The sequence below is a fragment of the Oratosquilla oratoria genome, chromosome 25, assembly GCF_046742065.1.
Source record: "Oratosquilla oratoria isolate Oo_2021 chromosome 25, ASM4674206v1, whole genome shotgun sequence".
Classification (NCBI taxonomy): domain Eukaryota; kingdom Metazoa; phylum Arthropoda; class Malacostraca; order Stomatopoda; family Squillidae; genus Oratosquilla; species Oratosquilla oratoria.
In genome coordinates, this window is record NC_134801.1 from 18,714,273 (window position 1) to 18,735,832 (window position 21,560).

Consider the following 21,560-nt stretch of genomic DNA (forward strand, 5'->3'; position numbering starts at 1 on the left):
GATGACCAAGGATGAGATGGATGGATGGGGTGGTAGGGGCTTTGAACAAAAGAATTCTCTCTGTTGAGGAAGTGAGAAAATGGGATAATGGTAGTTGTATATAGATGATATTTTGATGCAGCCCAAAGGGATTTCTCCCCGTCTTCTCTATTTTCCACATGAGGGGATGTGGAATGGGGGGTTGCCATGTAAGTGAAGTAGCCCTACTGTGGATGTACTCTGTCTTGTTGCATTGCTTCTGACCTAGGTGATGGGCTGGAGACAGGGATGACCCTTCATCCTTAAAGAGCTAAGAAAAGAGGGAAGCAAGGGTGGTGGACGGGAGTGAAATGGGTGTGAGTGGGTGTGAGCCTTTGACTTGGCTAACACCTTTATAATGGGGAAAAGCCCTTGGTATATACATAGATTATTATTATTTCATTGTGTTCATTTTCTTTTTGTTTATATATATTGTTTCTCGTACTTTTACAAAGACATTTCAGTCGTTTAATGAACATATGTGCTCTGACAAGTGCTTGCAGCTCAAGAAGTTTAGGAAAACCATAACTTTTATTTGCAAACACAAAACAAGAATCATTAACTATACTCATTCTTCATTACTAAAGTAGGCTGTGCAACTTAGGGTTTTGATATTTTTCATTCTTCTTACCCCTATCATTTCAAAATATTTTAGGATATTCTTATGCTTTATACATTGGGTTTTGAAGTACATACATATACCAAGTGCTTTTTTCCCCCTTCTGAGGGAGGTATAGCTACCTCCCTTGTAAGGGGAAAAAGCCTTGGTATATGTATATATACCAAGGCTTTTTCCCCTTACAAGGGAGGTAGCCAAAAAGGAAAAGGCATAAAATCATTCCCACCCATTCCAGCCCTGAATACACTCCACACCCCTCCACCCTCCCTCTTATCTTAGCATCTCCTGGATGAGGGAAGTAGCCAGTAATAATTCTTTATCCTTTGTATAATGGTGGTTTGTGGGCCCTTTGTTGTTGCCCATTGCATTGTACATGTATTGGTGGTCATTGCAGTCTGATTACATATCTTTATGGACATCAGGTCTGCTTGAGTACGCACGGAAGAACAACCGCTCTGACATGAAGGTGCAGGAAAGATGGCACGAAAAGCTGCATGAGTGGGACAAGGCTTTGGAAGCCTATCACAAGAAACTAGAAACAAAAGAAGACGATTTTGATTTGATCCTTGGCCAGATGAGATGTTTAGAAGCTCTTGGAGAATGGTAAGAATTTTTAGACTGTATGTATCCTTGGTTTTATGTTGTAAGATTTTATTAATTGAGAAGGTTTACAGTTTTTTGGCATAGCATTTGAAGTCGTACATACATACGTATGCCAGAAGGTTTTCCCCCTTACACGGGAGGTAGCCAAAAGACAAAGGCATAGAAACCACTCCCACCCATTCCATCCCCTACATACTCCACTCCCCTCTACCCTCCTCCCTCCCTCTTGGCACCTCTTGGATGACGGGTCAACCCTGCATCTTGTCCACTGCCCTGGGTCAAAAGCAGTGTCACAAGACACAGCACATCCACAGCAAGGTTGCTTCATTAGATTGGCAACCCCCCCTCTCTGTCCCCTCATGCAGAAAAGGATAAGATGGGGGAGAAATCCCTTCAGGCTGCATCAATTTATTTCTCATAAATACTCCCTTACCCCCATCCCCCCACCTACTCCCCTCATGCATCACAGCATCATCCATACACAACCCTTCTCCATTCCCCCCTATCTTCTGTCCTTTCCCATCCTTCCCCAACAGACATCCCCCACTTTCTTAATGCCCCTTTTGCCCCCATCCATCTCATCCTAGGTCGCCCCCCTCATGTTCACTCCTTCCACCTCTGCCTTCCACACCTCTTTTACTAATCTTTCTTCACTCATTCTTTCCATGTGTCCAGACTATCCCAATACTCTTGCATCAACCCTATCTCCCAACTCCTTTTCCACCCCTGTTCTCCTCCTCACCTCCTCATTTCTCGCTCTATCTAGCCTAGTAACCCCTATCATACTTCTCAGGAATTTCATCTCAAACAAATTGAAATTCCTTCTCTCTTCCTCTCTTGTATTCCATGTTTCTGCCCCATACAGTGCTGTCAGCACAATCACTTCTTCATACAACCTCCTCTTAGCATCCATTCCCAAATGTCTTTCTCATTACACATTTTAATCCCTCAAGGCATTTACTTGCTTCTCTCAATCTACATTCCACCTCCACCCCCACTCCTCCCTTTCCTGCCACATTCGGACCCAAGTATCTAAAACTATCCACTTCCTCCAGTCTCTCTCCCTTAATACTCACTGTCCGTCTGCTACCACTTTCTCCCCTTGTACATCTCATCACCTTACTTTTACCCACATTTATCTTCAACTTCCTTCTTTCACACACCTTCTCAAACTCTGTCACTAACTTCCTCAATCCCTCCTCTGATCCTCCTACAAGCACAGTGTCGTCAGCAAACAACAACTGACTTATCTCCCACTTTTCTCCATTTTCTTTAACTATTTCCAATCCCTGACCCTCTACCCTTGCATTCACCTCTTGCACCACCCCATCCATGTAAAAATTGAACAGCCAGGGTGACATAACACATCCCTGATGAAGTCCCACCTTTACCTCAAACCACTCACTCTCTCCATTTCTAATCCTAACACAAGCTCTACTACTCTCATAAAAACTTTTGACTGTTCTAAACAGCTTTCCTCCTATCCCATATATCTGCAATACCTCCCACAGTGCCTTCCTGTCTACCCTGTCATAAGTCTTTTCCAGATCTATAAAAGCCCCAAAAAAACATTCTTACCTTTTCCTAAAGCTTCCTCACATGTCTGTCTTACCACAAAAATCTAATCAACACAACCCTTACCTGTCCTAAACCCACACTGTTCCTTACCACCAATTACTCCCTCTGTTCCTCTCTTAATCCTCTCAATCAAGACCCTCCTACAACACCCAACTACACTTAACAAACTGATCCCTCTGAAACTACTACACTCACACCTGTCCCCTTTACCCTTATAAAGTGGAACTATACAGGTACTCCTCCAGTCCTCTGGCACTACCCTCGGAGGACTGGAGGAGCGCCTATATAGTTCCACTACTACCATTTGCGGTCTTAGTTTTATCTTTAATGGTTAATTTCTTTCCTTAGAATCTTGTCCCATTCTATATACTTCTATATCTTTCTCTACTTCCAGGTCACCATCTTTTATTTCTTTTAGAATTGATATTGCTGTTTCTTTTTCTACTTACCTCACCAGACCCTTGGTGTATGTGTGTGTGGATGCAAAGAAAAGATTTTATCAAAGGGTGGTTTTTGCCTACAACATTTTAAGGGCAAATTTTTGGAATATAATAGAATCTGAAAGAAATTTAAGTGTGTTTATGATAAATTGTTTGAGAAGTGTGGTGAACTTTATACATACATATACCAGGGCTTTTTCCCCCTTACAAGGGAGGTAGCCAAAAAGAAAAAGGCATAAAACCATTCCCACCCATTCCATCCCTAAATACACTCCACCCCCCTCCACCCTCCCTCTTATCTTAGCAATTCTTGGATGACAGGTCATACCTGCACCTTGTCCACTGCCCTGGGTCAGAGGCAGTGTCGCAAGACACAGCACATCCACAGCAAGGCTGCTTCATTAAATTGGCGACCCCCCCCTCTCCGTCCCCCCATGCATAAAAGGAGAAGACGGGGAGGAATCCCTTCATGCTGTGTCAAATTTTGCTCACACATACTACCTCACCCCACATCCCCCCACCCATTCCACCTCATGCATCACGGCAACATCCATATACAACCATTCTCCATTCACCCCTATCTTCTGTCCTCTCCCGTCCTTCCTCAACAGACATTCCCCTCTTCACCAAAGCCCCCTTCACCCCATCCATCCATCTCATCCTAGGACGTCCCCTCATGTTCACTCCCTCCACATCTGCCTTCCATACCTATTTTACTAGTCTTTCTTCTCTCATTCTTTCCATGTGTCCAAACCATCCTAATACTCTTTCATCAACCCTATCTTCCATCTCCCTTACCACCCCTGTTCTCCTCCTCACCTCCTCATTTCTCACTCTATCTAGCCTAGTAACCCCCATCATACTTCTCAGGCATTTCATCTCAAGCACATTCAAACTCCTTCTCTCTTCCTCTCTTATGTTCCATGTTTCTGCCCCATACAGTGCTGTTGGCACAATCACTCCTTCATACAATCTTCTCTTGATGGTGGACTGGCTGGTGAGGTTATTTAATGTTTGTTGGAGAGAGGGTAGAGTGCCGGAGGACTGGAGGAGTGCCTGTATAATTTCACTTTACCAGGGAAAAGGGGACAAGTGTGAGTGTAGTAGTTTCAGAGGGATTAGCTTGTTAAGTGTAGTTGGGAAGGCTTATGGGAGGATCTTGATTGAGAGGATTAGGAGAGGAACAGAGGGAGTAATTGGTGAGGAACAGTGTGGATTTAGGACAGGTAGAGGTTGTGTAGATCAGATTTTTGTGGTAAGATAGATATGTGAGAAAGCTATAGGAAAAGGTAAGATGTGTTTTTGTTTTTTATGGATCTGGAAAAGACTTATGACAGGGTAGACAGGAAGGCACTGTGGGAGGTTTTGCAGATATACGGGATAGGAGGAAAGCTTGTAGGAGCTGTCGAGTTTTATGAGAGTAGTAGAGCATGTGTCAGGATTAGAAATGGAGAGAGTGAGTTGTTTGTGATAAAGGTGGGACTTCGTCAGGGATGTGTTATGTCGCCCTGGCTTTTTTTTATTGTACCAGCACTTAATGTACACCCTTTTCTGTTTCTGCTTTGGTACATATTTATCTTTTCCTTCTTTATAAATTTCTTTTTAAAATATTCCATTTCTCTTCCATCTCTGGTTCTTCATTTAAGAAGTTTTCCCACTTTACTTACGTCAGGCTCTGACGTAAATATTAATTCTAGTCTCGATGGTTCTTCATGGGGGTGGATGCATGCCTTTGCTTGCTGCCTCCCTCCAAGGGGGAAGAAGCCAATGGTATATATGTTGGTATAGTTATGTGGTTTGACTTGGTCACTCTTCTTATAGGAAGAAAAGAACGTTCAGTACTTATGTATATCTAAACCTTTTAAGGTCATGCACTGATTAGCCATGCTCTTATAATTTGTACTTATGACAATGAGTGATATGCCATAATAGATGCATTTGATGTAAAGTATTTCAGAGGAGCTTGATTTTCAGGGGTGACCTGTACACAGTTGCTTGTGATCATTGGAGCACAACTGATGAAGATGCTAAGAGTCGCATGGCCAGAGTTGCTGCTGCTTCAGCATGGGCCATGGGTCAGTGGACTATGATGGAAGAGTATACCAAGTTGATTCAGCGGGACACACAAGAAGGAGCCTTTTACAGGGCAGTTTTGGCTGTAAACAAGAATGAGTACAGACTTGCGCAGCAGGTTAGTAGGGCATGTTTTGGTTTAATGTCATGTTGACATATGAATTTAAAATATTTTGAGTGTGGTGGCTGGGCAGACAATAATGCAACTATCTGGAGACAAGAAACTTAAAATAAGATGGGTGTTGGTTTGAGTCCTGCTTCTAAGAAAGCCAACATATACTGGCAGTGAAGGCATTAAGTCTTAAATCTCCTAATTTTGACAGAGGTATTCTTTAGCCATCAAGCAAAGTGGTTAACAGTTGGAAAAAATAAGTGAATAAACGGTAACAAAAAATAAATAGATTAATATATGAAATTAAATGATATAATGTTCACATGCAATAAACTGTCATATATGCTTATTAATCAAAATGTTTTTTAAGTTGATAGACAATGCAAGAGACTTGCTAGACACTGAGCTGACAGCAATGGTTGGTGAAAGCTACCAGAGGGCTTACAATGCCATGGTGGCAGTTCAGATGCTGGCTGAGTTGGAGGAAGTCATTCAATACAAACTGGTACCTGAGCGCAGACAAGCAATCACACAAATCTGGTGGGACAGACTTCAAGTAAGTGTGTACTTATGTTTAGGGATTAGGTCATTATGATGTAAAGGTTTGGGGAATTATATTTTATGTGTTTATGGAATGAACTTCATATATGAGTAATATTATGTTATTAAGTGTGCAAATCAATCAATTAATCCATTGCCCATAGTCCCTACAGTAAAAGTCCTGTGGGTTTCAGGTAACCAGCAGCATGGAAGATGTTGTGCTGTCTGGGAATTGTTAGTGTTGACCAAGGGTTCTGTGTCCTCTATGGTGGTTGCATCTGGGGCACTTTAACCTCTTCAGTACGGTTCAAAATCTCGCGGGCAGCATTAGCTGCCAGAGGTACGATGTGTCGAAATAATACTCGCATCATAAAATATAGTCACCGCTTATATCGATCGTTCTCTCTTTCACCCGTGAATTTTGATAACCATAGAACATGTGATGAAGACAGTTTAGAGAGAGTATGTCATTACGCAGGGGCAACTACAATAAATATAATCAAGACGCCGATATGGCAGCCTCGCATATCCACTTGCTCCTCATGCCGCCTACGTATGCGGCACCGTATGGAAGGGGTTAAATCTATGGCCAGGTGTATTCTTTGTTGTTACTCTTGTAATTCTGGATGGTGTCATGAATGCAGGCATGCTAGTGTGGTTCTTGTCAGGTGTGAGAGGATTTTTTTCTGTAGGGCTTATCCCCTATTCTAGCATTGAGATCTCCCAACACTACTACATTCACATTCCTTCAAAAACTCTCCAAGAGTTCATTTGAATCTATTCAAAAAGCCTCCTTTTTCTCTACATACTTCTTACTACCAGGCTCATTTGCACTTGTAAAGACTCACATCTCCCATTACAGTTTCACCTTCATCCACATTCATCTTGAAGATCCTTCCATTTCACCACATATGTGAGAAAGCTATAGGAAAGGGGAAGGATGTTTTTTGGGCTTTTATGGATCTGGAAAAGGCTTATGACAGGACAGACAGAAAGGCACTGTGGGAGGTTATGCAGATTTATGGGATAGGAGGAAAGCTTTTGGGAGCTGTCAAGAGTTTTTATGTGAGTAGTAGAGCATGTGTTAGGATTGGAAATGGAGAGAGTGAGTGGTTTGAAGTAAAGGTGGGACTTCGTCAAGGATGCGTTATGTCGCCCTGGCTGTTCAACTTATACATGGATGGGGTGGTGCGAGAGGTGAATGCTAGGGTAGTGAGTCAGGGATTGGAGATGGTTTAAAGAAAATGGAGAAAAGTGGGAGGTGAGCCAGCTGTTGTTTGCGGACGACACTGCGCTTGTGGCAGGGTCAGAGGAGGGATTGAGGAAGCTGGTGGCAGAGTTTGGGAGAGTATGTGATAGAAGAAAGCTAAAGATAAATGTGGGTAAAAGTAAGGTGATGAGATGTACAAGGGGTGAAAGTGGCAGTAGACTGGAAGTGAACATTAAGGGAGAGCGACTGGAGGAAGTGGAAAGTTTTAGATACTTGGGTGCAAGTGTAGCAGGAAAAGGTGGAGTGAAGGTGGAGGTAGAATGTAGATTGAGAGAAGCGAGTAAATGCCTTGGTGGTTTAAAGAGTGTAATGAGAAATAGACATTTGGGAATGGATGCGAAGAGGAGACTGTATGAAGGAGTGATTGTGCCAACAGCACTGTATGGGGCAGAAACGTGGAACATAAGAGAAGAAGAGAGAAGGAGTTTGAATGTGTTTGAGATGAGGTGTCTGAGAAGTATGGTGGGGTTTACTAGGCTAGATAGAGTGAGAAATGAGGAGGTGAGGAGGAGAACAGGGGTGAAAAAGGATTTGGGAGAGAGGGTTGATGAAAGAATATTAGGATGGTTTGGACACATGGAAAGAATGAGTGAAGAAAGACTAGTAAAGGAGGTATGGAAGGCAGATGTGGAGGGAGTGAACATGAGGGGACGTCCTAGGATGAGGTGGATGGATGGGGTGAAGGGGGCTTTGGGGAAGAGGGGAATGTCTGTTGAGGAAGGAAGGGAGAGGACGGAAGACAGAGGTGAGTGGAGAGTGGTTGTATATGGATGATGTTGTGACTGCATGAGGAGGAATGGGCGGGGGGTGGGGGGTGGGGTAGTGTGTGTGAGTAGATTTTGATGCAGCCCGAAGGGATTTCTCCCCGTCCTTGCCTTATATGCAAAGGGGGACGGAGAGGGGGGGTCGCCGATTAAATGAAGCGGCCTTGCTGTGGATGTGCTGTGTCTTGCGACACTGCTTCTGACCCAGGGCGGTGGGCAGGGTGCAGGGATGACCCGTCATCCAGGAGGTGCTCAGATGAGAGGAAGGGTGGGAGGGGTGTGGAGTGTATTTGGGGATGAAATGGGTGGGAGTGTTTTTATGCCTTTCCCTTTTTGGCTACCTCCCTTGGAAGGGGGAAAAAGCCTTGGTATATGTATGTATGTATGTATTTCCTATCTCATCACTTACAAGCAGAGCTACAACTTAGCTACCTTGCCCCCTCCTCACTGATAAGACCAAGGTTGGAGTATGCTGCAATATTATGGACACCCAGTATTAAAAAGAATATAAAGAAATTGTCATGCAAACAAAGATTGTCCAAATTGGAACTACCAACCCTTAACCACTTCCATACGGTGACGCCTATGTAGGCGTCATGAGGAGCAAGTGGGTACGCGATGATGCCGACGTCGGCGTCTTGATTATATTTATTGTAGTCGTACCTATGTAACCTCCATTCTCTCTAAACTGGCTTCATCATATTTTCTATGGTTATCAAAATTCACGTGTAAAAGAGAACGAACGATTGAGCACTGACTTTATTTTTTATAATGCGATTATCATGACGCAACATCGCATGTCGGGCAGCTAATGCTGCCAGATGTGCGATGTGCTCCGGAGTGAAGTGGTTAACTCTTCCTATTATATTCCTGTCTACCACTACATAGTCCAATAACACTATCTACCACCCTTCCATCCACCACCCTCTCCCATGTGGTGGAGGGGAGTGTAGTGTATTTAGGGATGGAATGGGTGGGAATGGTTTTATGACTTTTTTTTTTTTGGCTACCTCCCTTGTAAGGGGGAAAAAAGCCTTGGTATATGTATGTATGTATGTTGTTTCCCTCATGGGGGGAGATCACACTTCACTTCCTTTGTCCCAATGCTGTACTTTTTCTCTAGTGAAAACCAACTTGAAGTGATTGTTCATGACTTCAGCCATTTCTAGATCTTCTGTGTATTCTGTATTTCTGTGGCATAGTTTCACCATTTCCTGTTTATTTTTAAGTTTACCATTCACATATCTATAGAATAGTTTGAGTTGATCTTTACATTTTTCTACGATGTCTTTTTCGTAGTTTCTTTTTTCCTTTCTGCACACTTTTGCATATTGATTTCAATGGTTGATATATATTTGCTATTTTCCAGGTTTATCTTTTCTCCATCTTTTCCAAGCTTTATATCTTCTATCTTTCGCCTCACTGCATCTTCTGTTGAACCAGCATTTAGCCACTTCACTCCAGGCCAAAATCTCGCGGGCATTAGCTGCCAGACGTACGATGTTGCGTCATAATACTCACATTATAAAAGATAAAGTCACCGCTGTATCGATTGTACTCTCTTTCACCTGTGAATTTTGATAACCATAGAAAATATGATGAAGCCAGTTTACAGAGTATGGGGGTCACGCAGGTACAACTACAATAAATATAATCAAGACACCGACATCAGCATCCTTGCATACCCACTTGCTCCTCATGACGCCTATGAAGGCGTCACCGTATGGAAGGGGTTAATGTACAACTTCTCTTGTTTCTGTCTTGGCACATATTTATTCACCTCCTTCATTATAGATTTTTCTCAAGATCATCCATTTCTCTTTCACTTTTGTCTCGTCAATGTAGAATTTTTCCCAATTTTCATTTTGAAAGAATTCCTAAGTTTTCCAAAGTCTGTTTTGTTGCACATCAATCTTCCTTTTCTTTATTTCTCATTTCTCTCCATATATATTTCTTCCTTTATTTCAACCTCTATTAATATGTGGTCATTCTTTCCAAATGGTGTCTTGTATTCAATTTGATCCACAATTGTAGGTTCTGTTGTAAATATCAAGTCCAGTCTTGACAGTTCTTCATTACTTCCTGAGCTGGTATTTTCATTTACCCATTGTGTCATTGTATGTTCCATGGTTATGTCAAGTAATACATTTCCCCTTAGAATCTCTCCACTCTTCACTGTCATCTTTTCCCAACAGATTTCTTTGCTGGTAAAATCTCCCCTGAGTACTCCATCCTAAATTATCTCATTTAATGAATTCCTTGTATTATCCAACATTTTAGAATGCTCACCCTCTTTCATAGAGCCCATTTTTGGGGGCACATGAATTACCACAAACTTTCTACTTTTCATGTCACTGCCTTCAACTTTTATAATGATCATTTCCACATTGTTTTTACCCACAGTAACCTTCATCACATTCAGGTTTTCCTTGGCCAAGATCATGATTCCTCTGCCCTGTTTCTCATTTCAGTTTTTGTTCCAATAATTGTATAACCCATGTCCAACACCATTAGGTGGTAGTGAATCCCTTAATTTTGTCTCCACAATTCCCATTAAGTCTTGTTTTTCATCTGACTGGTAATCATTTAGTTAATTCAATCCTGAGATTAATCTGTCTGTGTCAGTATAGGTCACTTTCAATTTTTTTCCATCTGGATCCTGTTTTCTGTTTCTTTTGTTTCGCTTACCTTGATGTATAATTTTCTCAGCCTCAGCTCTAGGACCCTCTAATAGTGTGTGTGTGTGTGGGGGGGGGATAGTTGTAAAGACTATAGACTGATACAGCCCAAAGGGATGTCCCCCCCGCCTTCTCAAGTTTGGCTTGAAAGGACAAGGAAGGTCACCATGTAGGTGAAGCAGCTGGCCCTACTGTGGATGTGCTGTGTTTTGCTGCATCACCTCTGACCCAGTCAATGGGCAGGAGACTGGGATGACCCTTCATGAGGAATTAAGATAAAGGAAACAATTAGGTGACAGATGGGAGTGGCTGGCTACCTCCCTCATAAGGGGGAAAAACCATTCGATAGAGAGGAATGTCTGTGGAGGAAGGACGGGAGAGGACAGAAGATAGGGGTGAATAGAGAAGGGTTGTGTATAGATGAGGCTGTGATGCGTGATGGGGAGTGGGGGGGATGGGGGGTGAGGAAGTATGTATGAAAAAAATTTGATGCAGCCCGAAGGAATTTCTCCTTGTCTTCTCTTTTTCTGCATGAGGGGACGGAGAGGGGGGGTCGCCGAATTTATGAAGTGGCCTTGCTGTGGATGTGCTGTCTTGCGACACTGCTTCTGACCCAGGGCAGTGGACAGGATGCAGGGATGACCTGCCATCCAGGAGGTGCCAAGATAGGAGGGAGGGTTGAGGGGAGTGGAATATATGGGAAATGAAATGGGTGGGAGTGATTTCTATACCTTTTTCTTTTTGGCTACCCCCCGTGTAAGGGGGAAAAAGCCTTTTGTGTATGTATGTATGTATATCTTGGCTTCTGCATAATATTGTTTCAGTTTCTTCATTGCATTTTTTAAATTTTTGTTAAGGTTCGGGTAGCTTTTCTATCTGGTTTCTACAGATTTAGAAAAATATGTAATTATATATTCAATTTTTATTTAAGAATATTTTTCTGGTAGATATTGAATTGTCTTGATATAAGAAAGCTGTATAAAGTTGCTTCTGATGACATTCTATGTAATCAATGGACAGGGTTGCCAAAGAGTGGTGGAAGACTGGCAGAAGATTCTTCAGGTTCGGTCTCTTGTCTTAACCCCTCTTGATGACATGCGACCTTGGCTCAAGTTTGCTGCCCTTGCTCGGAAGAGTGGCCGCTTAGAGTTGTCTCGGAAAACTCTTATTAAATTGATTGGAACTGACCCCTCAGTCAATCCACAGTTGGCACTGCAGTCTGTCAACCCACATGTCATGTATCAGTACTGCAAACACATCTACACCTATCCTCAGAAACGCCAGGAAGCATACACGTAAGTAGAGCCATGTCACTTTATGGTGTGTATGTATGTATATATATATATATGTATATATATATATATGTATATATGTATATATGTATATATATATATATATATATTATATGTAAGACTGATTGTAAATGTAAGTCAAAGTGAAATATGCAGGTTACCAACACAATCTCCTTTTTAAGTATATATTAGGGCAGAGAATAGGATGACAGTGTATAAAATTAATATACTACATTTCAGTCAGCTCCAGACATTCCTGCAGTATCTGGCCAAGAATGTGGTGGTGGGTAGTCAGAGCCGTAATGAAAAACTTCGTAAACTTGTATCACGGGTGTACCTTAAGCTTGGTGACTGGTAAGTCTATCCATCCCATTTGTCATAAGTGTTAATTGTAGAATTATTTAATACTTGTTTTGAACAGGGTAGTGTTTTTTTGGGTAGTACTTGGTGTCAGTGATTTATGGAGGAAACTGATTACCTCTCAGATTAAAGACATAATTATTCAGTCTATTCCCACAGATCTCTCTCTTGCATGTGATCAGCGATCCCCAAATATGTTGCAAAAGCTATCACTTAGTATAGAACTTTTGTAGTATTATTTGAATTTTGTGAGTGTTGAGCAGTGTAGGATGTGTTCTTTGTCTATACTTTAGAACAGCACTTGACTATAATTCTACAGCATGGTTTCCAACAAGCAGCAAGACATAGACATTTTACTAATGAAACAAAACATTGAATAGATGCACAAAAACTACCCCAATAAGACACCTGCGCATACAAACCCAAATCCACCGTATTGGATATCATATAGAAATGATAGGTAGACTTTCTATACGCCCACAATACCACTCGCCTATCTCATTATATTACACAAGTGCAACCAACTGAATGTAACAAAAAGCACACCAGTAGCTTACTATTCTAACATATACAACAACAAATCTTCAGTACCATACAGTACATTCACACAAAAATACATTGACACTTGCATTACTAAACAAGCAATCCAAGAGAAGCACTCTTTGTTAAAGATTTAATAAATTGTATTATCAACAATTCAGTTAAGGAAGAGGATAGTACAGAATCTATTTGGATGGAGATTATAGGCAAGAATAAGAAATTATTGGCGTCCTATGTAGACCTCCTAACCTCAGCATTGAACAGACTGATCGCCTGATTCATGAGATTTGCAGGGCATCCCAGTACAAAAACATTGTGATCATGGGAGATTTTATACATACATACATATACCAAGGCTTTTTCCCCTACTAGGGAGGTAGCCAAAAAGGAAAAGGCATAAAATCATTCCCACCCATTCCATCCCAGAAAACACTCCACACCCCTCCACCCTCCCTCCCATCTTAGCACCTCCTAGAGTGACTGGGAAATTTTAGTAGATCAGGAAGTGCAAAATTTCTTAGATGTACATACATACATATTCCAAAGGCTTTTTCCCCCTTACATGGGGGTAGCCAAAAAGAAAAAGGCATAGAAATCACTCCCACCCATTTTATTTCCCATATATTCCACTCCCCTCCACCCTCCTCCCTCCCTCCTATCTTGGCACCTACTGGATGACAGGTCATCCCTGCATCCTGTCCACTGCCCTGGGTCAGAAGCAGTGTCGCAAGACACAGCACATCCACAGCAAGGCTGCTTCATAAATTCGGCAACCCCCTCTCTCCGTCCCCTCATGGGAGATTTTAATTATAGAAATATTGACTGGAAATTTTAGTAGATCAGGAAGTGCAAAATTTCTTAGATGTGGTGCAGGATAATTTCCTAAAACAAATGATTACTGATCCTACAAGGGAAAAGAATACTCTGGACTTACTTTTAACATAACAAGCACCTAACGAGAAATGTGAAAGTGGGAGATAGTTGAAGCTCTAGTGACCACCAAGAAATAAGAAAAGGTAAAAGGTGCAGATGGAGAGATGATAATGGAAGAGAGGGCAGTGAGAGGAAGGTGGGCAGAGTATTTTAGGGAGTTGCTAAATGTGAAGGAGGATAGGGAGGGAAAGGTAGTTGCAGTGGGAAGCGCTAAGAAAATGAGAGTGATGAGTGAGGAAAATGGAGGAGAAATAGGGAAGGATGAAGTGAGCAGCTGTTAAGATGATAAGAGCAGGTAAGGCACCTGGTCTGGATGGATGCCATGCAGAATGTCTGAAGAAAGGAGGTACAGTGATGGTGGACTGGCTGGTGAGGTTATTTAATGTTTATTTAAGAGAGGATAGAGTGCCAGAGGAGTGCCTGTATAGTTCTGCTTTACAAGGGAAAGGGGGACAAATGTGCATGTAGTAGTTTCAGAGGGATCAGCTTGTTGAGTGTAGTTGGGAAGGTTTATGGGAGGATCTTAATTAGAGGATTAGGAGAGGAACTGAGAGAGTAATTGGTGAGGAAGAGTGTGGGTTTAGGACAGGAAGGGATTGTGTAGATTAGATTTTTGTGGTAAGAGAGATGTGTGAGAAAGCTATAGGAAAAGGTAAGGATGTTTTTTTGGTTTTTATGGATTTGGAAAAGGCTTACGACAGGGTAGACAGTAAGGCACTGTGGGAGGTACTGCAGATATATGGGATAGGAGGAAAGCTGTTAAGAGCAGTCAAGAATTTTTATGAGAGTAGTAGAGCTTGTGTTAGGATTAGAAATGGAGAGAGTGAATGGTTTTAGGTAAAGGTGGGACTTTGTCAGGGATGTGTTATGTTGCCTTGGCTGTTCAATTTATACATGAATGGGGTGGTGTGAGAGGTAAATGCAAGGGTAATGGGCCAAGATTGGAGATGGTTAAAGACAATGGAGAAAAGTGGGAGATAAGCCAGTTGTTGTTTGCTGACGACACTGCGCTTGTGGCAGGATCAGAGGAGGGACTGAGGAAATTAGTGACAAAGTTTGAGAAGGTGTGTGAAAGAAGGAAGTTGATGATAAATGTGGGGTGAAAGTAAGGTGATGAGATGTACTAGGGGAGAATGTGGCAGCAAAGTGGAAGGGAGTATTAAGGGAGAGAGACTGGAGGAAATGGATAGTTTTGGATACTTTTGTGCTAATGTGGTGGGAAAGGGAGGAGTAGAGGTGGAGGTAGAATGTAGGTTGAGAGAAGCAAATAAATGCCTTGGTGGATTATAAAGTGTAATGAGAAATCAACATTTGGGAATGGATGCTAAGAAGAGATTCTATGAAGTGATTGTGCCGACAACACTGTACAGTATGGGGCAGAAACATGGAACATAAGAGTGTATCGGGTGACCATATCAGTGCTGCATATTCCAGTTTTGGCCTTATCAGTGTTTGTAATATTTTCTTAATCATTTCCTTATACAGGTATTTAAAGGCCACCTTTATTGATCTCAACAAATTGTATGTTTCTCCTACCATTTTATTTATATGTTTATCTGGCGACATGTCTTTGGTGATGGTTACTCCCTAGGCTTCATATCTTCTAGATGTGTAAAGGATATGTAGAAATACATTTTTTCACATAGATACATAAGTACTTGGTAGCCTGAAAGGTGATGTAGCTGAAATTGGAACAATACATGAATTTAAATCTAAATATGATAATGAGAAATTAAGGATATAGAACAAGTTGGAACAAGACATGATGACTTGGAGAGTGGGAAATGGGACCCAAAGAGCTTTGCTCCTTTCCTGTATGATACAATTAGGTAAATCCTTTGGAGTGATGGATCTCTTTCAAGAGAAACCTGGGGGTAATAGATTGATTTATTGATTACAAAGATTACAAAGAAGGATTACAAAGACAGAGCATGCCGACAGGAGACCTTTTTGGTCCATAAATAGGTCAGATGCAAAAAACATAATAATAAATCAATCAATCAATCAATCAATCAATTAATAAATAAGTGAATAGATAAATAGATAGATTTGATATGATTTAAAGATCTATAGTTAGGAATTTTGGAGCCTTTGATAGTATTGAATAAGAATTTTTAGTTCATGTTAATATATGTGGTAAGTGCCAAACACGCAGTATTTTGGTAGGAGTTTATTGCGGAGATCTACACACAAGTAAGACAGGAAGTGATCTGTCACAAGCGAATGCTTGGGGGGCCTAGCTGGGCATAAGACGCGCCCGTGGCCTACTTTCTGTTACATTGTTGCTAGGCGGGAAAAAGATTGGGCAAAACAATACATACTAACATATCTAGGTATATACATAGAAATATACAGCAACAAGAGAACAATTATATATAATGATGAATATGCATGCAAAATGGTTAAGGGTAACATATATTTAGTTCCTTAATTCTACGACGTTTACAATTGGCATAGACGCATACGCGTTTAGCGTACGCCTAATGACGCATATATATTCGGTTATATAATTATGTATAGGCACTTATATTGTAATGACTACATAGGCTTACTTATACAAAACATTTACAATAGATATATGTTGATATTAAGTACCCATGTATAATAATGAAGTATGACATATACAATAAAGGAGATACATATACAATAAATATATACAATAATTAAGTAAGGAAGGGCTTGGCTACATTACTCCCCCCTTGAGAGTGTAGCGTCAGTAAAGAAAGTCTTTAGTAGTAGTAAAAATCAGATTTATTGTGAAATCTGACTGCCCTGCCTGAGCGACTTTTGTATGGGAGAGCGGAAGTATGAGGGTGGGAGGGATGGGAAGAGGTGATAGGGTGGCCAAGGTCATTGGCACTTGTGGGTGGTATGGGATTCGGTGGGATGACAGTTGAAGTGTCAGAAGTGGATGAAGTAGGAACAGGAGGAGTGGAAGGTGTTGAGGGTATGTCTGGGGTTACATGGAGACGGGTCTTAGGGCGAGGAGAAACAGGGAGGAAAGCTGGTTTCAAACGATCAATGGCCACTGAGGTTTCGCCTTGAGGTAGGTTAAGGATGAAGTACTTAGGTTCACGTCGAATGACGTCATATGGACCAGAGTACGGAGCCTCCAAACTCTTACGAATTCTGTCGACTCGTAACCAAACTTTAGAGCAAGAGTGAAGGTCGTGAGGGAGATAGGGTGGAGGTGGTGTATGGCAGTCACCGGATGCGAGATCTTGGAAATTGACAGACTGCATTTCCTTGATGAGACGGAGGATGGTTGTGTCATCCGAGGAGTGGGTGTGTTCCTGAGTAATAGCGACAGAAGGGCATAACATATGAGCGCCAGTGGCCTACTTTCTGTTACATTGTTGCTAGGCGGGAAAAAGATTGGGCAAAACAATACATACTAACATATCTAGGTATATACATAGAAATATACAGCAACAAGAGAACAATTATATATAATGATGAATATGCATGCAAAATGGTTAAGGGTAACATATATTTAGTTCCTTAATTCTACGACGTTTACAATTGGCATAGACGCATACGCGTTTAGCGTACGCCTAATGACGCATATATATTCGGTTATATAATTATGTATAGGCACTTATATTGTAATGACTACATAGGCTTACTTATACAAAACATTTACAATAGATATATGTTGATATTAAGTACTCATGTATAATAATGAAGTATGACATATACAATAAAGGAGATACATATACAATAAATATATACAATAATTAAGTAAGGAAGGGCTTGGCTACATATATTTTGACAGTGATAAATGGTTTTAATTTGTAAAGGTATGAACAGCTACATGGTTTGAATGAGGAGAATATCAGCACCATTCTGAACTACTACACATATGCTAAAGACACAGATGAAGCTTGTTATAAGGCTTGGCATGCATATGCTTATGTCAATTTTGAAGCCATTCTGTTCTACAAAAATAAAGAAGCTGGGAAAGGAGATGGCCACTGGGAAGATGCTGGCACTCCAAGTAGAAAGAAGGTACGTGTTGTAACTCACAAGTCATGGATTAAGGCCTGGTGTCAGTCTATTTTTCGTAAAAGAAATTTGTGCTTCCCGCTTATGTTTTCAGATGACTCAGCCACATGTACAGTCCTCTGCAGATGCATGTCCTGAGTGGCTTTATTTTATCATGGTTCATATAAATTATATTTTTGGAACATCTTATATAATCACAGTTGTCAATAAAAAAAATTCTCTATTTTTTTTATGTATAGTTGCAGTCTTAAAATTTATAATTAATAAATGTGTTCATATTGGTGATCTGTTGTACAGAAAACGGCGAGTGATTTCACAGTGCCAGCAGTGAAGGGCTTCATCAGATCAATCTCCCTGCGGGACGGCAACAGCCTGCAGGATACCCTTCGACTCCTCACAGTGTGGTTTGAACATGGTCATCAACCTCAGGTGTATGATGCGCTGGTTGAGGGTCTCAAGACTATTCAAATTGATACTTGGTTACAGGTATGCTGGCTGCATCTCTTCCTCCCCCATTCTCTCTCTCTCTCTCACTCTCTCTTGCCCTCTATGAATTTCTCTCTTTCTTTTTCTCTCTCTGTTTAAGATCTTTTCTCCCATTTCTCTTTCCCCTATACCTCTTCCTCTCACCTCCCTTTCTCCCTCTTTCTTGCACCTCTCTCTCTCTCTCCCTCTCCTCTCCCTCTCTCTGTCTCTTGCCAATCTCTCTCTTTTGCCTCTCTCTTGTCACTCTCTTTCATACCTCTCCCTCCCTCTCTCTCTTACCCTTCTCTCCCTCTCTCTCTCTCTCTCTCTCTCTCTCTCTCTCTCTCTCTCTCTCTCTCTCTCTCTCTCTCTCTCTCTCTCTCTCCCTTTCTCTCTCTCTCTCTCTCTCTCTCTCTCTCTCTCCCTTTCTCTCTCTCCCTCCCTTTCTCTCTCTCCCTCCCTCCCTCCCTCTCCCTCTCCCTCTCTTGCTCCTCTCTCTCTCTTTCTCTCCCTATCTCTCTCTCTCTTTCTCTCTCTCCCTCCCTCACTCTCTTTCTCTCTCTCCCTCCCTCACTCTCTTTCTCTCTCTCCCTCCCTCACTCTCTTTCTCTCTCTCCCTTCCTCACTCTCTTTCTCTCTCTCCCTCCCTCACTCTCTTTCTCTCTCTCCCTCCCTCACTCTCCCTCTCTTGGTCCTCTCTCTCTCTTTCTCTCCCTCTCTCTTTCTCTCTCTCTCTCTTTCTCTCTCTCTCCCTCCCTCTCTCCCTCTCTTGCTCCTCTCTTTCTCTCTCTCTCTCTCTCTCTCTCTTTCTCTCTCTCTCTCTCTCTCTCTCTCTTTCTTGCTGTCTCTCATTCTCTGTCTGTCTGTACCTTCTAATTCCTCTCTCTACTCTTTCTCCTTTCTTTTTCCAGTTGTTTGGGATTTTGTTGTTGAACTAGGAATAGCCTTTTCAAGGCTTAGACTCTTATGGCTGGTGCTTGAGGTGGATGTTTGTGATATTATCTTGGCCTTTGACTATGGATTTTTTTTTTTTTTTTTTTTTTTTACCTTTGTGGCACCCTTTACTGGTGAAAAGAGGGGATGTTTTCAGTGTCTGTTATGACTGCTTATTTCTTTAATTATTTTCTCATTTTCTCGTGTTGTGGGGTTAAAATCTGTTTTGGAGAAATACATACATACATACATATACCAAGGCTTTTTCCCCCTTCCAAGGGAGGTAGCCAAAAAGGGAAAGGCATAAAAACACTCCCACCCATTTCATCCCTAAATACACTCCACACACCTCCCACCCTCCCTCTCATCTGAGCACCTCCTTGGAGAAATGCTTCTTGATTTTGCTGTTTTGGTGATGATGTTTTACCCTGAGTTGCATCAGCTGCTTCATGGGTGGGGAGGATGGATTAAATTTGAGTTTTAGAAATGTCAATCTGATTGGCCTGTACATACATATACCAAAGGCTTTTTCCCCCTTACAAGGGAGGTAGCCAAAAAGAAAAAGGCATAAAAACCATTCCCACCCACTCCATCCCTAATACACTCCACTCCCCTCCACCCTCCCTCCTCCCTCTTATCTTGGCACCTCCTGGATGACAGGTCATCCCTGCACCTTGTCCACCGCCCTGGGTCAGAGGCAGTGTCGCAAGACACAGCATGGACCTGTAGTTGCATATGAATGATTTATTTCCCTTTTTGAAAACAGGAACAATGTTTGTCTGCCCCCAAGCAGTAAGCACAAAACCAGTGTCTACCAACTTGTTAAATATTTCTGTTAACTAGTGTTGCTGAAGCGCACATTCCTGCAAGGATTACTGGAATATCCTTGCCGTCAACTTTTTGTTTGTTAACCACTTCGGTACGAGGACGCCTACGTGGGTATCATGAGGCACGAGCATCGGTGTCTTGTTTATAAATATTTTTTTGCAGTCATACATGAGTTACCCCTAGATTCTGTGAACTGGTTTGATCATGTTTTCTTTGTTATTACTCACACTAAAATAGAACAAGTAATACAGCAGTGACTTTATATTTTATAATGCAAGTAGTATGGTGAATCATACAAATGGCAGCCGATACTGCACACAAGAATTTGACTCATACTGAAGTGGTTAAGGGACGGAATGTTAAACTCGCCCTGTGCACTGAGGGGAAATCAGACTCTAATAATAACTTACTATTCAACACATAATGGAAGACTGCATCATACACAATCATGCATGCAAACAATACAACATACACTCTAAAGGTTTTGTGGGAAAACCCTGTTCCAGCCATGGCATTCCTTGGGGAGGCCGGACTGCTCGGACAGACAGTCTAGGGAACGACAACAACAACAACAACATTTAGGGGGAAGGCCCTCTGCATGGATGACAAAGAATGTGTGGGTAAACTGGAAACCTGTTAGACCAAAGCTCACAGTAAATTTACCAAGGTTAGGGATCTCCAAACCATCCACTACTATGATTCTGGTGGTGCCTACTTGTAAAACCTCCATGTCAACAGACAGGACACTCTTATGAATTAGAGATACTGCTGCCCCTGTGTCAAGGAGAGTGCAAATTGACTGGGTGGTGTTTGACCCAAACAACTGAACTGCTACCATGGCCAACCTGCCCACAGCACAATGAACGCTGGAAAATTTTATGTGGACAATTTCCACAGGCATTCTAGGCTCAGCAGTCACCATGAGGCGTGCTTCCCTCTGCACGAGAAGTTTTTTGACTGGCTACCACTGTTAGACCCGTCATCCAGGAGGTGCCAAGATAGGAGGGAGGGAGGAGGGTGGAGGGGAGTAGAATATATGAGAAATGAAATGGGTGGGAGTGATTTCTATGCCTTTTTCTTTTTGGCTACCCCCCGTGTAAGGGGGAAAAAGCCTTTGGTATATGTATGTATCTATGTACCATTGTTAGAAAAGCCAGACTGGCCTCCATCTCTCCCATGACCTGCATAGCCTCAGGCATGACAAGACATGCTTAACTGGCCACGGGGGTGAGAGTAACATGTCTCAGTAGAGTGGCCCAGTTTCCGACAATGGGTGTAGTAGGGACACCAACTGTTTTGGATACAACACCCACAGTTCTGTTTTCATGTGTTTCTGTGTCCCCTGGCCCTGTAGGGAGGGTATGTCTTCTCGAGGAGTCATGTCTCTCTCACGGATGGCGAGGCGAGGAAAAATCGGTATGCTTGTGGGGCATGGAGTTGGAATGGCTGGCTGGTGTAAAGGGTGATTGTGAAATGTTGTTCGTGGCAGGGTATAGTGTAAAGGCCAAA

The 21,560-nt window shown here is 42.0% G+C and overlaps 1 protein-coding gene across 2 annotated transcripts in view; it reads left to right on the forward strand.

Moving 5' to 3' along the window:
• Positions 1 to 21,560, forward strand: part of mTor (serine/threonine-protein kinase Tor) — a 175,131-nt gene that overhangs the window by 141,959 nt on the left and 11,612 nt on the right. For both annotated transcript variants that reach the window (XM_076208449.1, XM_076208450.1), the window contains exons 28-34: positions 1,060 to 1,240; positions 5,233 to 5,449; positions 5,814 to 5,999; positions 11,716 to 11,990; positions 12,228 to 12,341; positions 17,621 to 17,828; positions 18,123 to 18,311. In XM_076208449.1, coding sequence (XP_076064564.1) covers positions 1,060 to 1,240; positions 5,233 to 5,449; positions 5,814 to 5,999; positions 11,716 to 11,990; positions 12,228 to 12,341; positions 17,621 to 17,828; positions 18,123 to 18,311 — 1,370 coding nt within the window. The remainder of the gene's footprint in view (positions 1 to 1,059; positions 1,241 to 5,232; positions 5,450 to 5,813; positions 6,000 to 11,715; positions 11,991 to 12,227; positions 12,342 to 17,620; positions 17,829 to 18,122; positions 18,312 to 21,560) is intronic.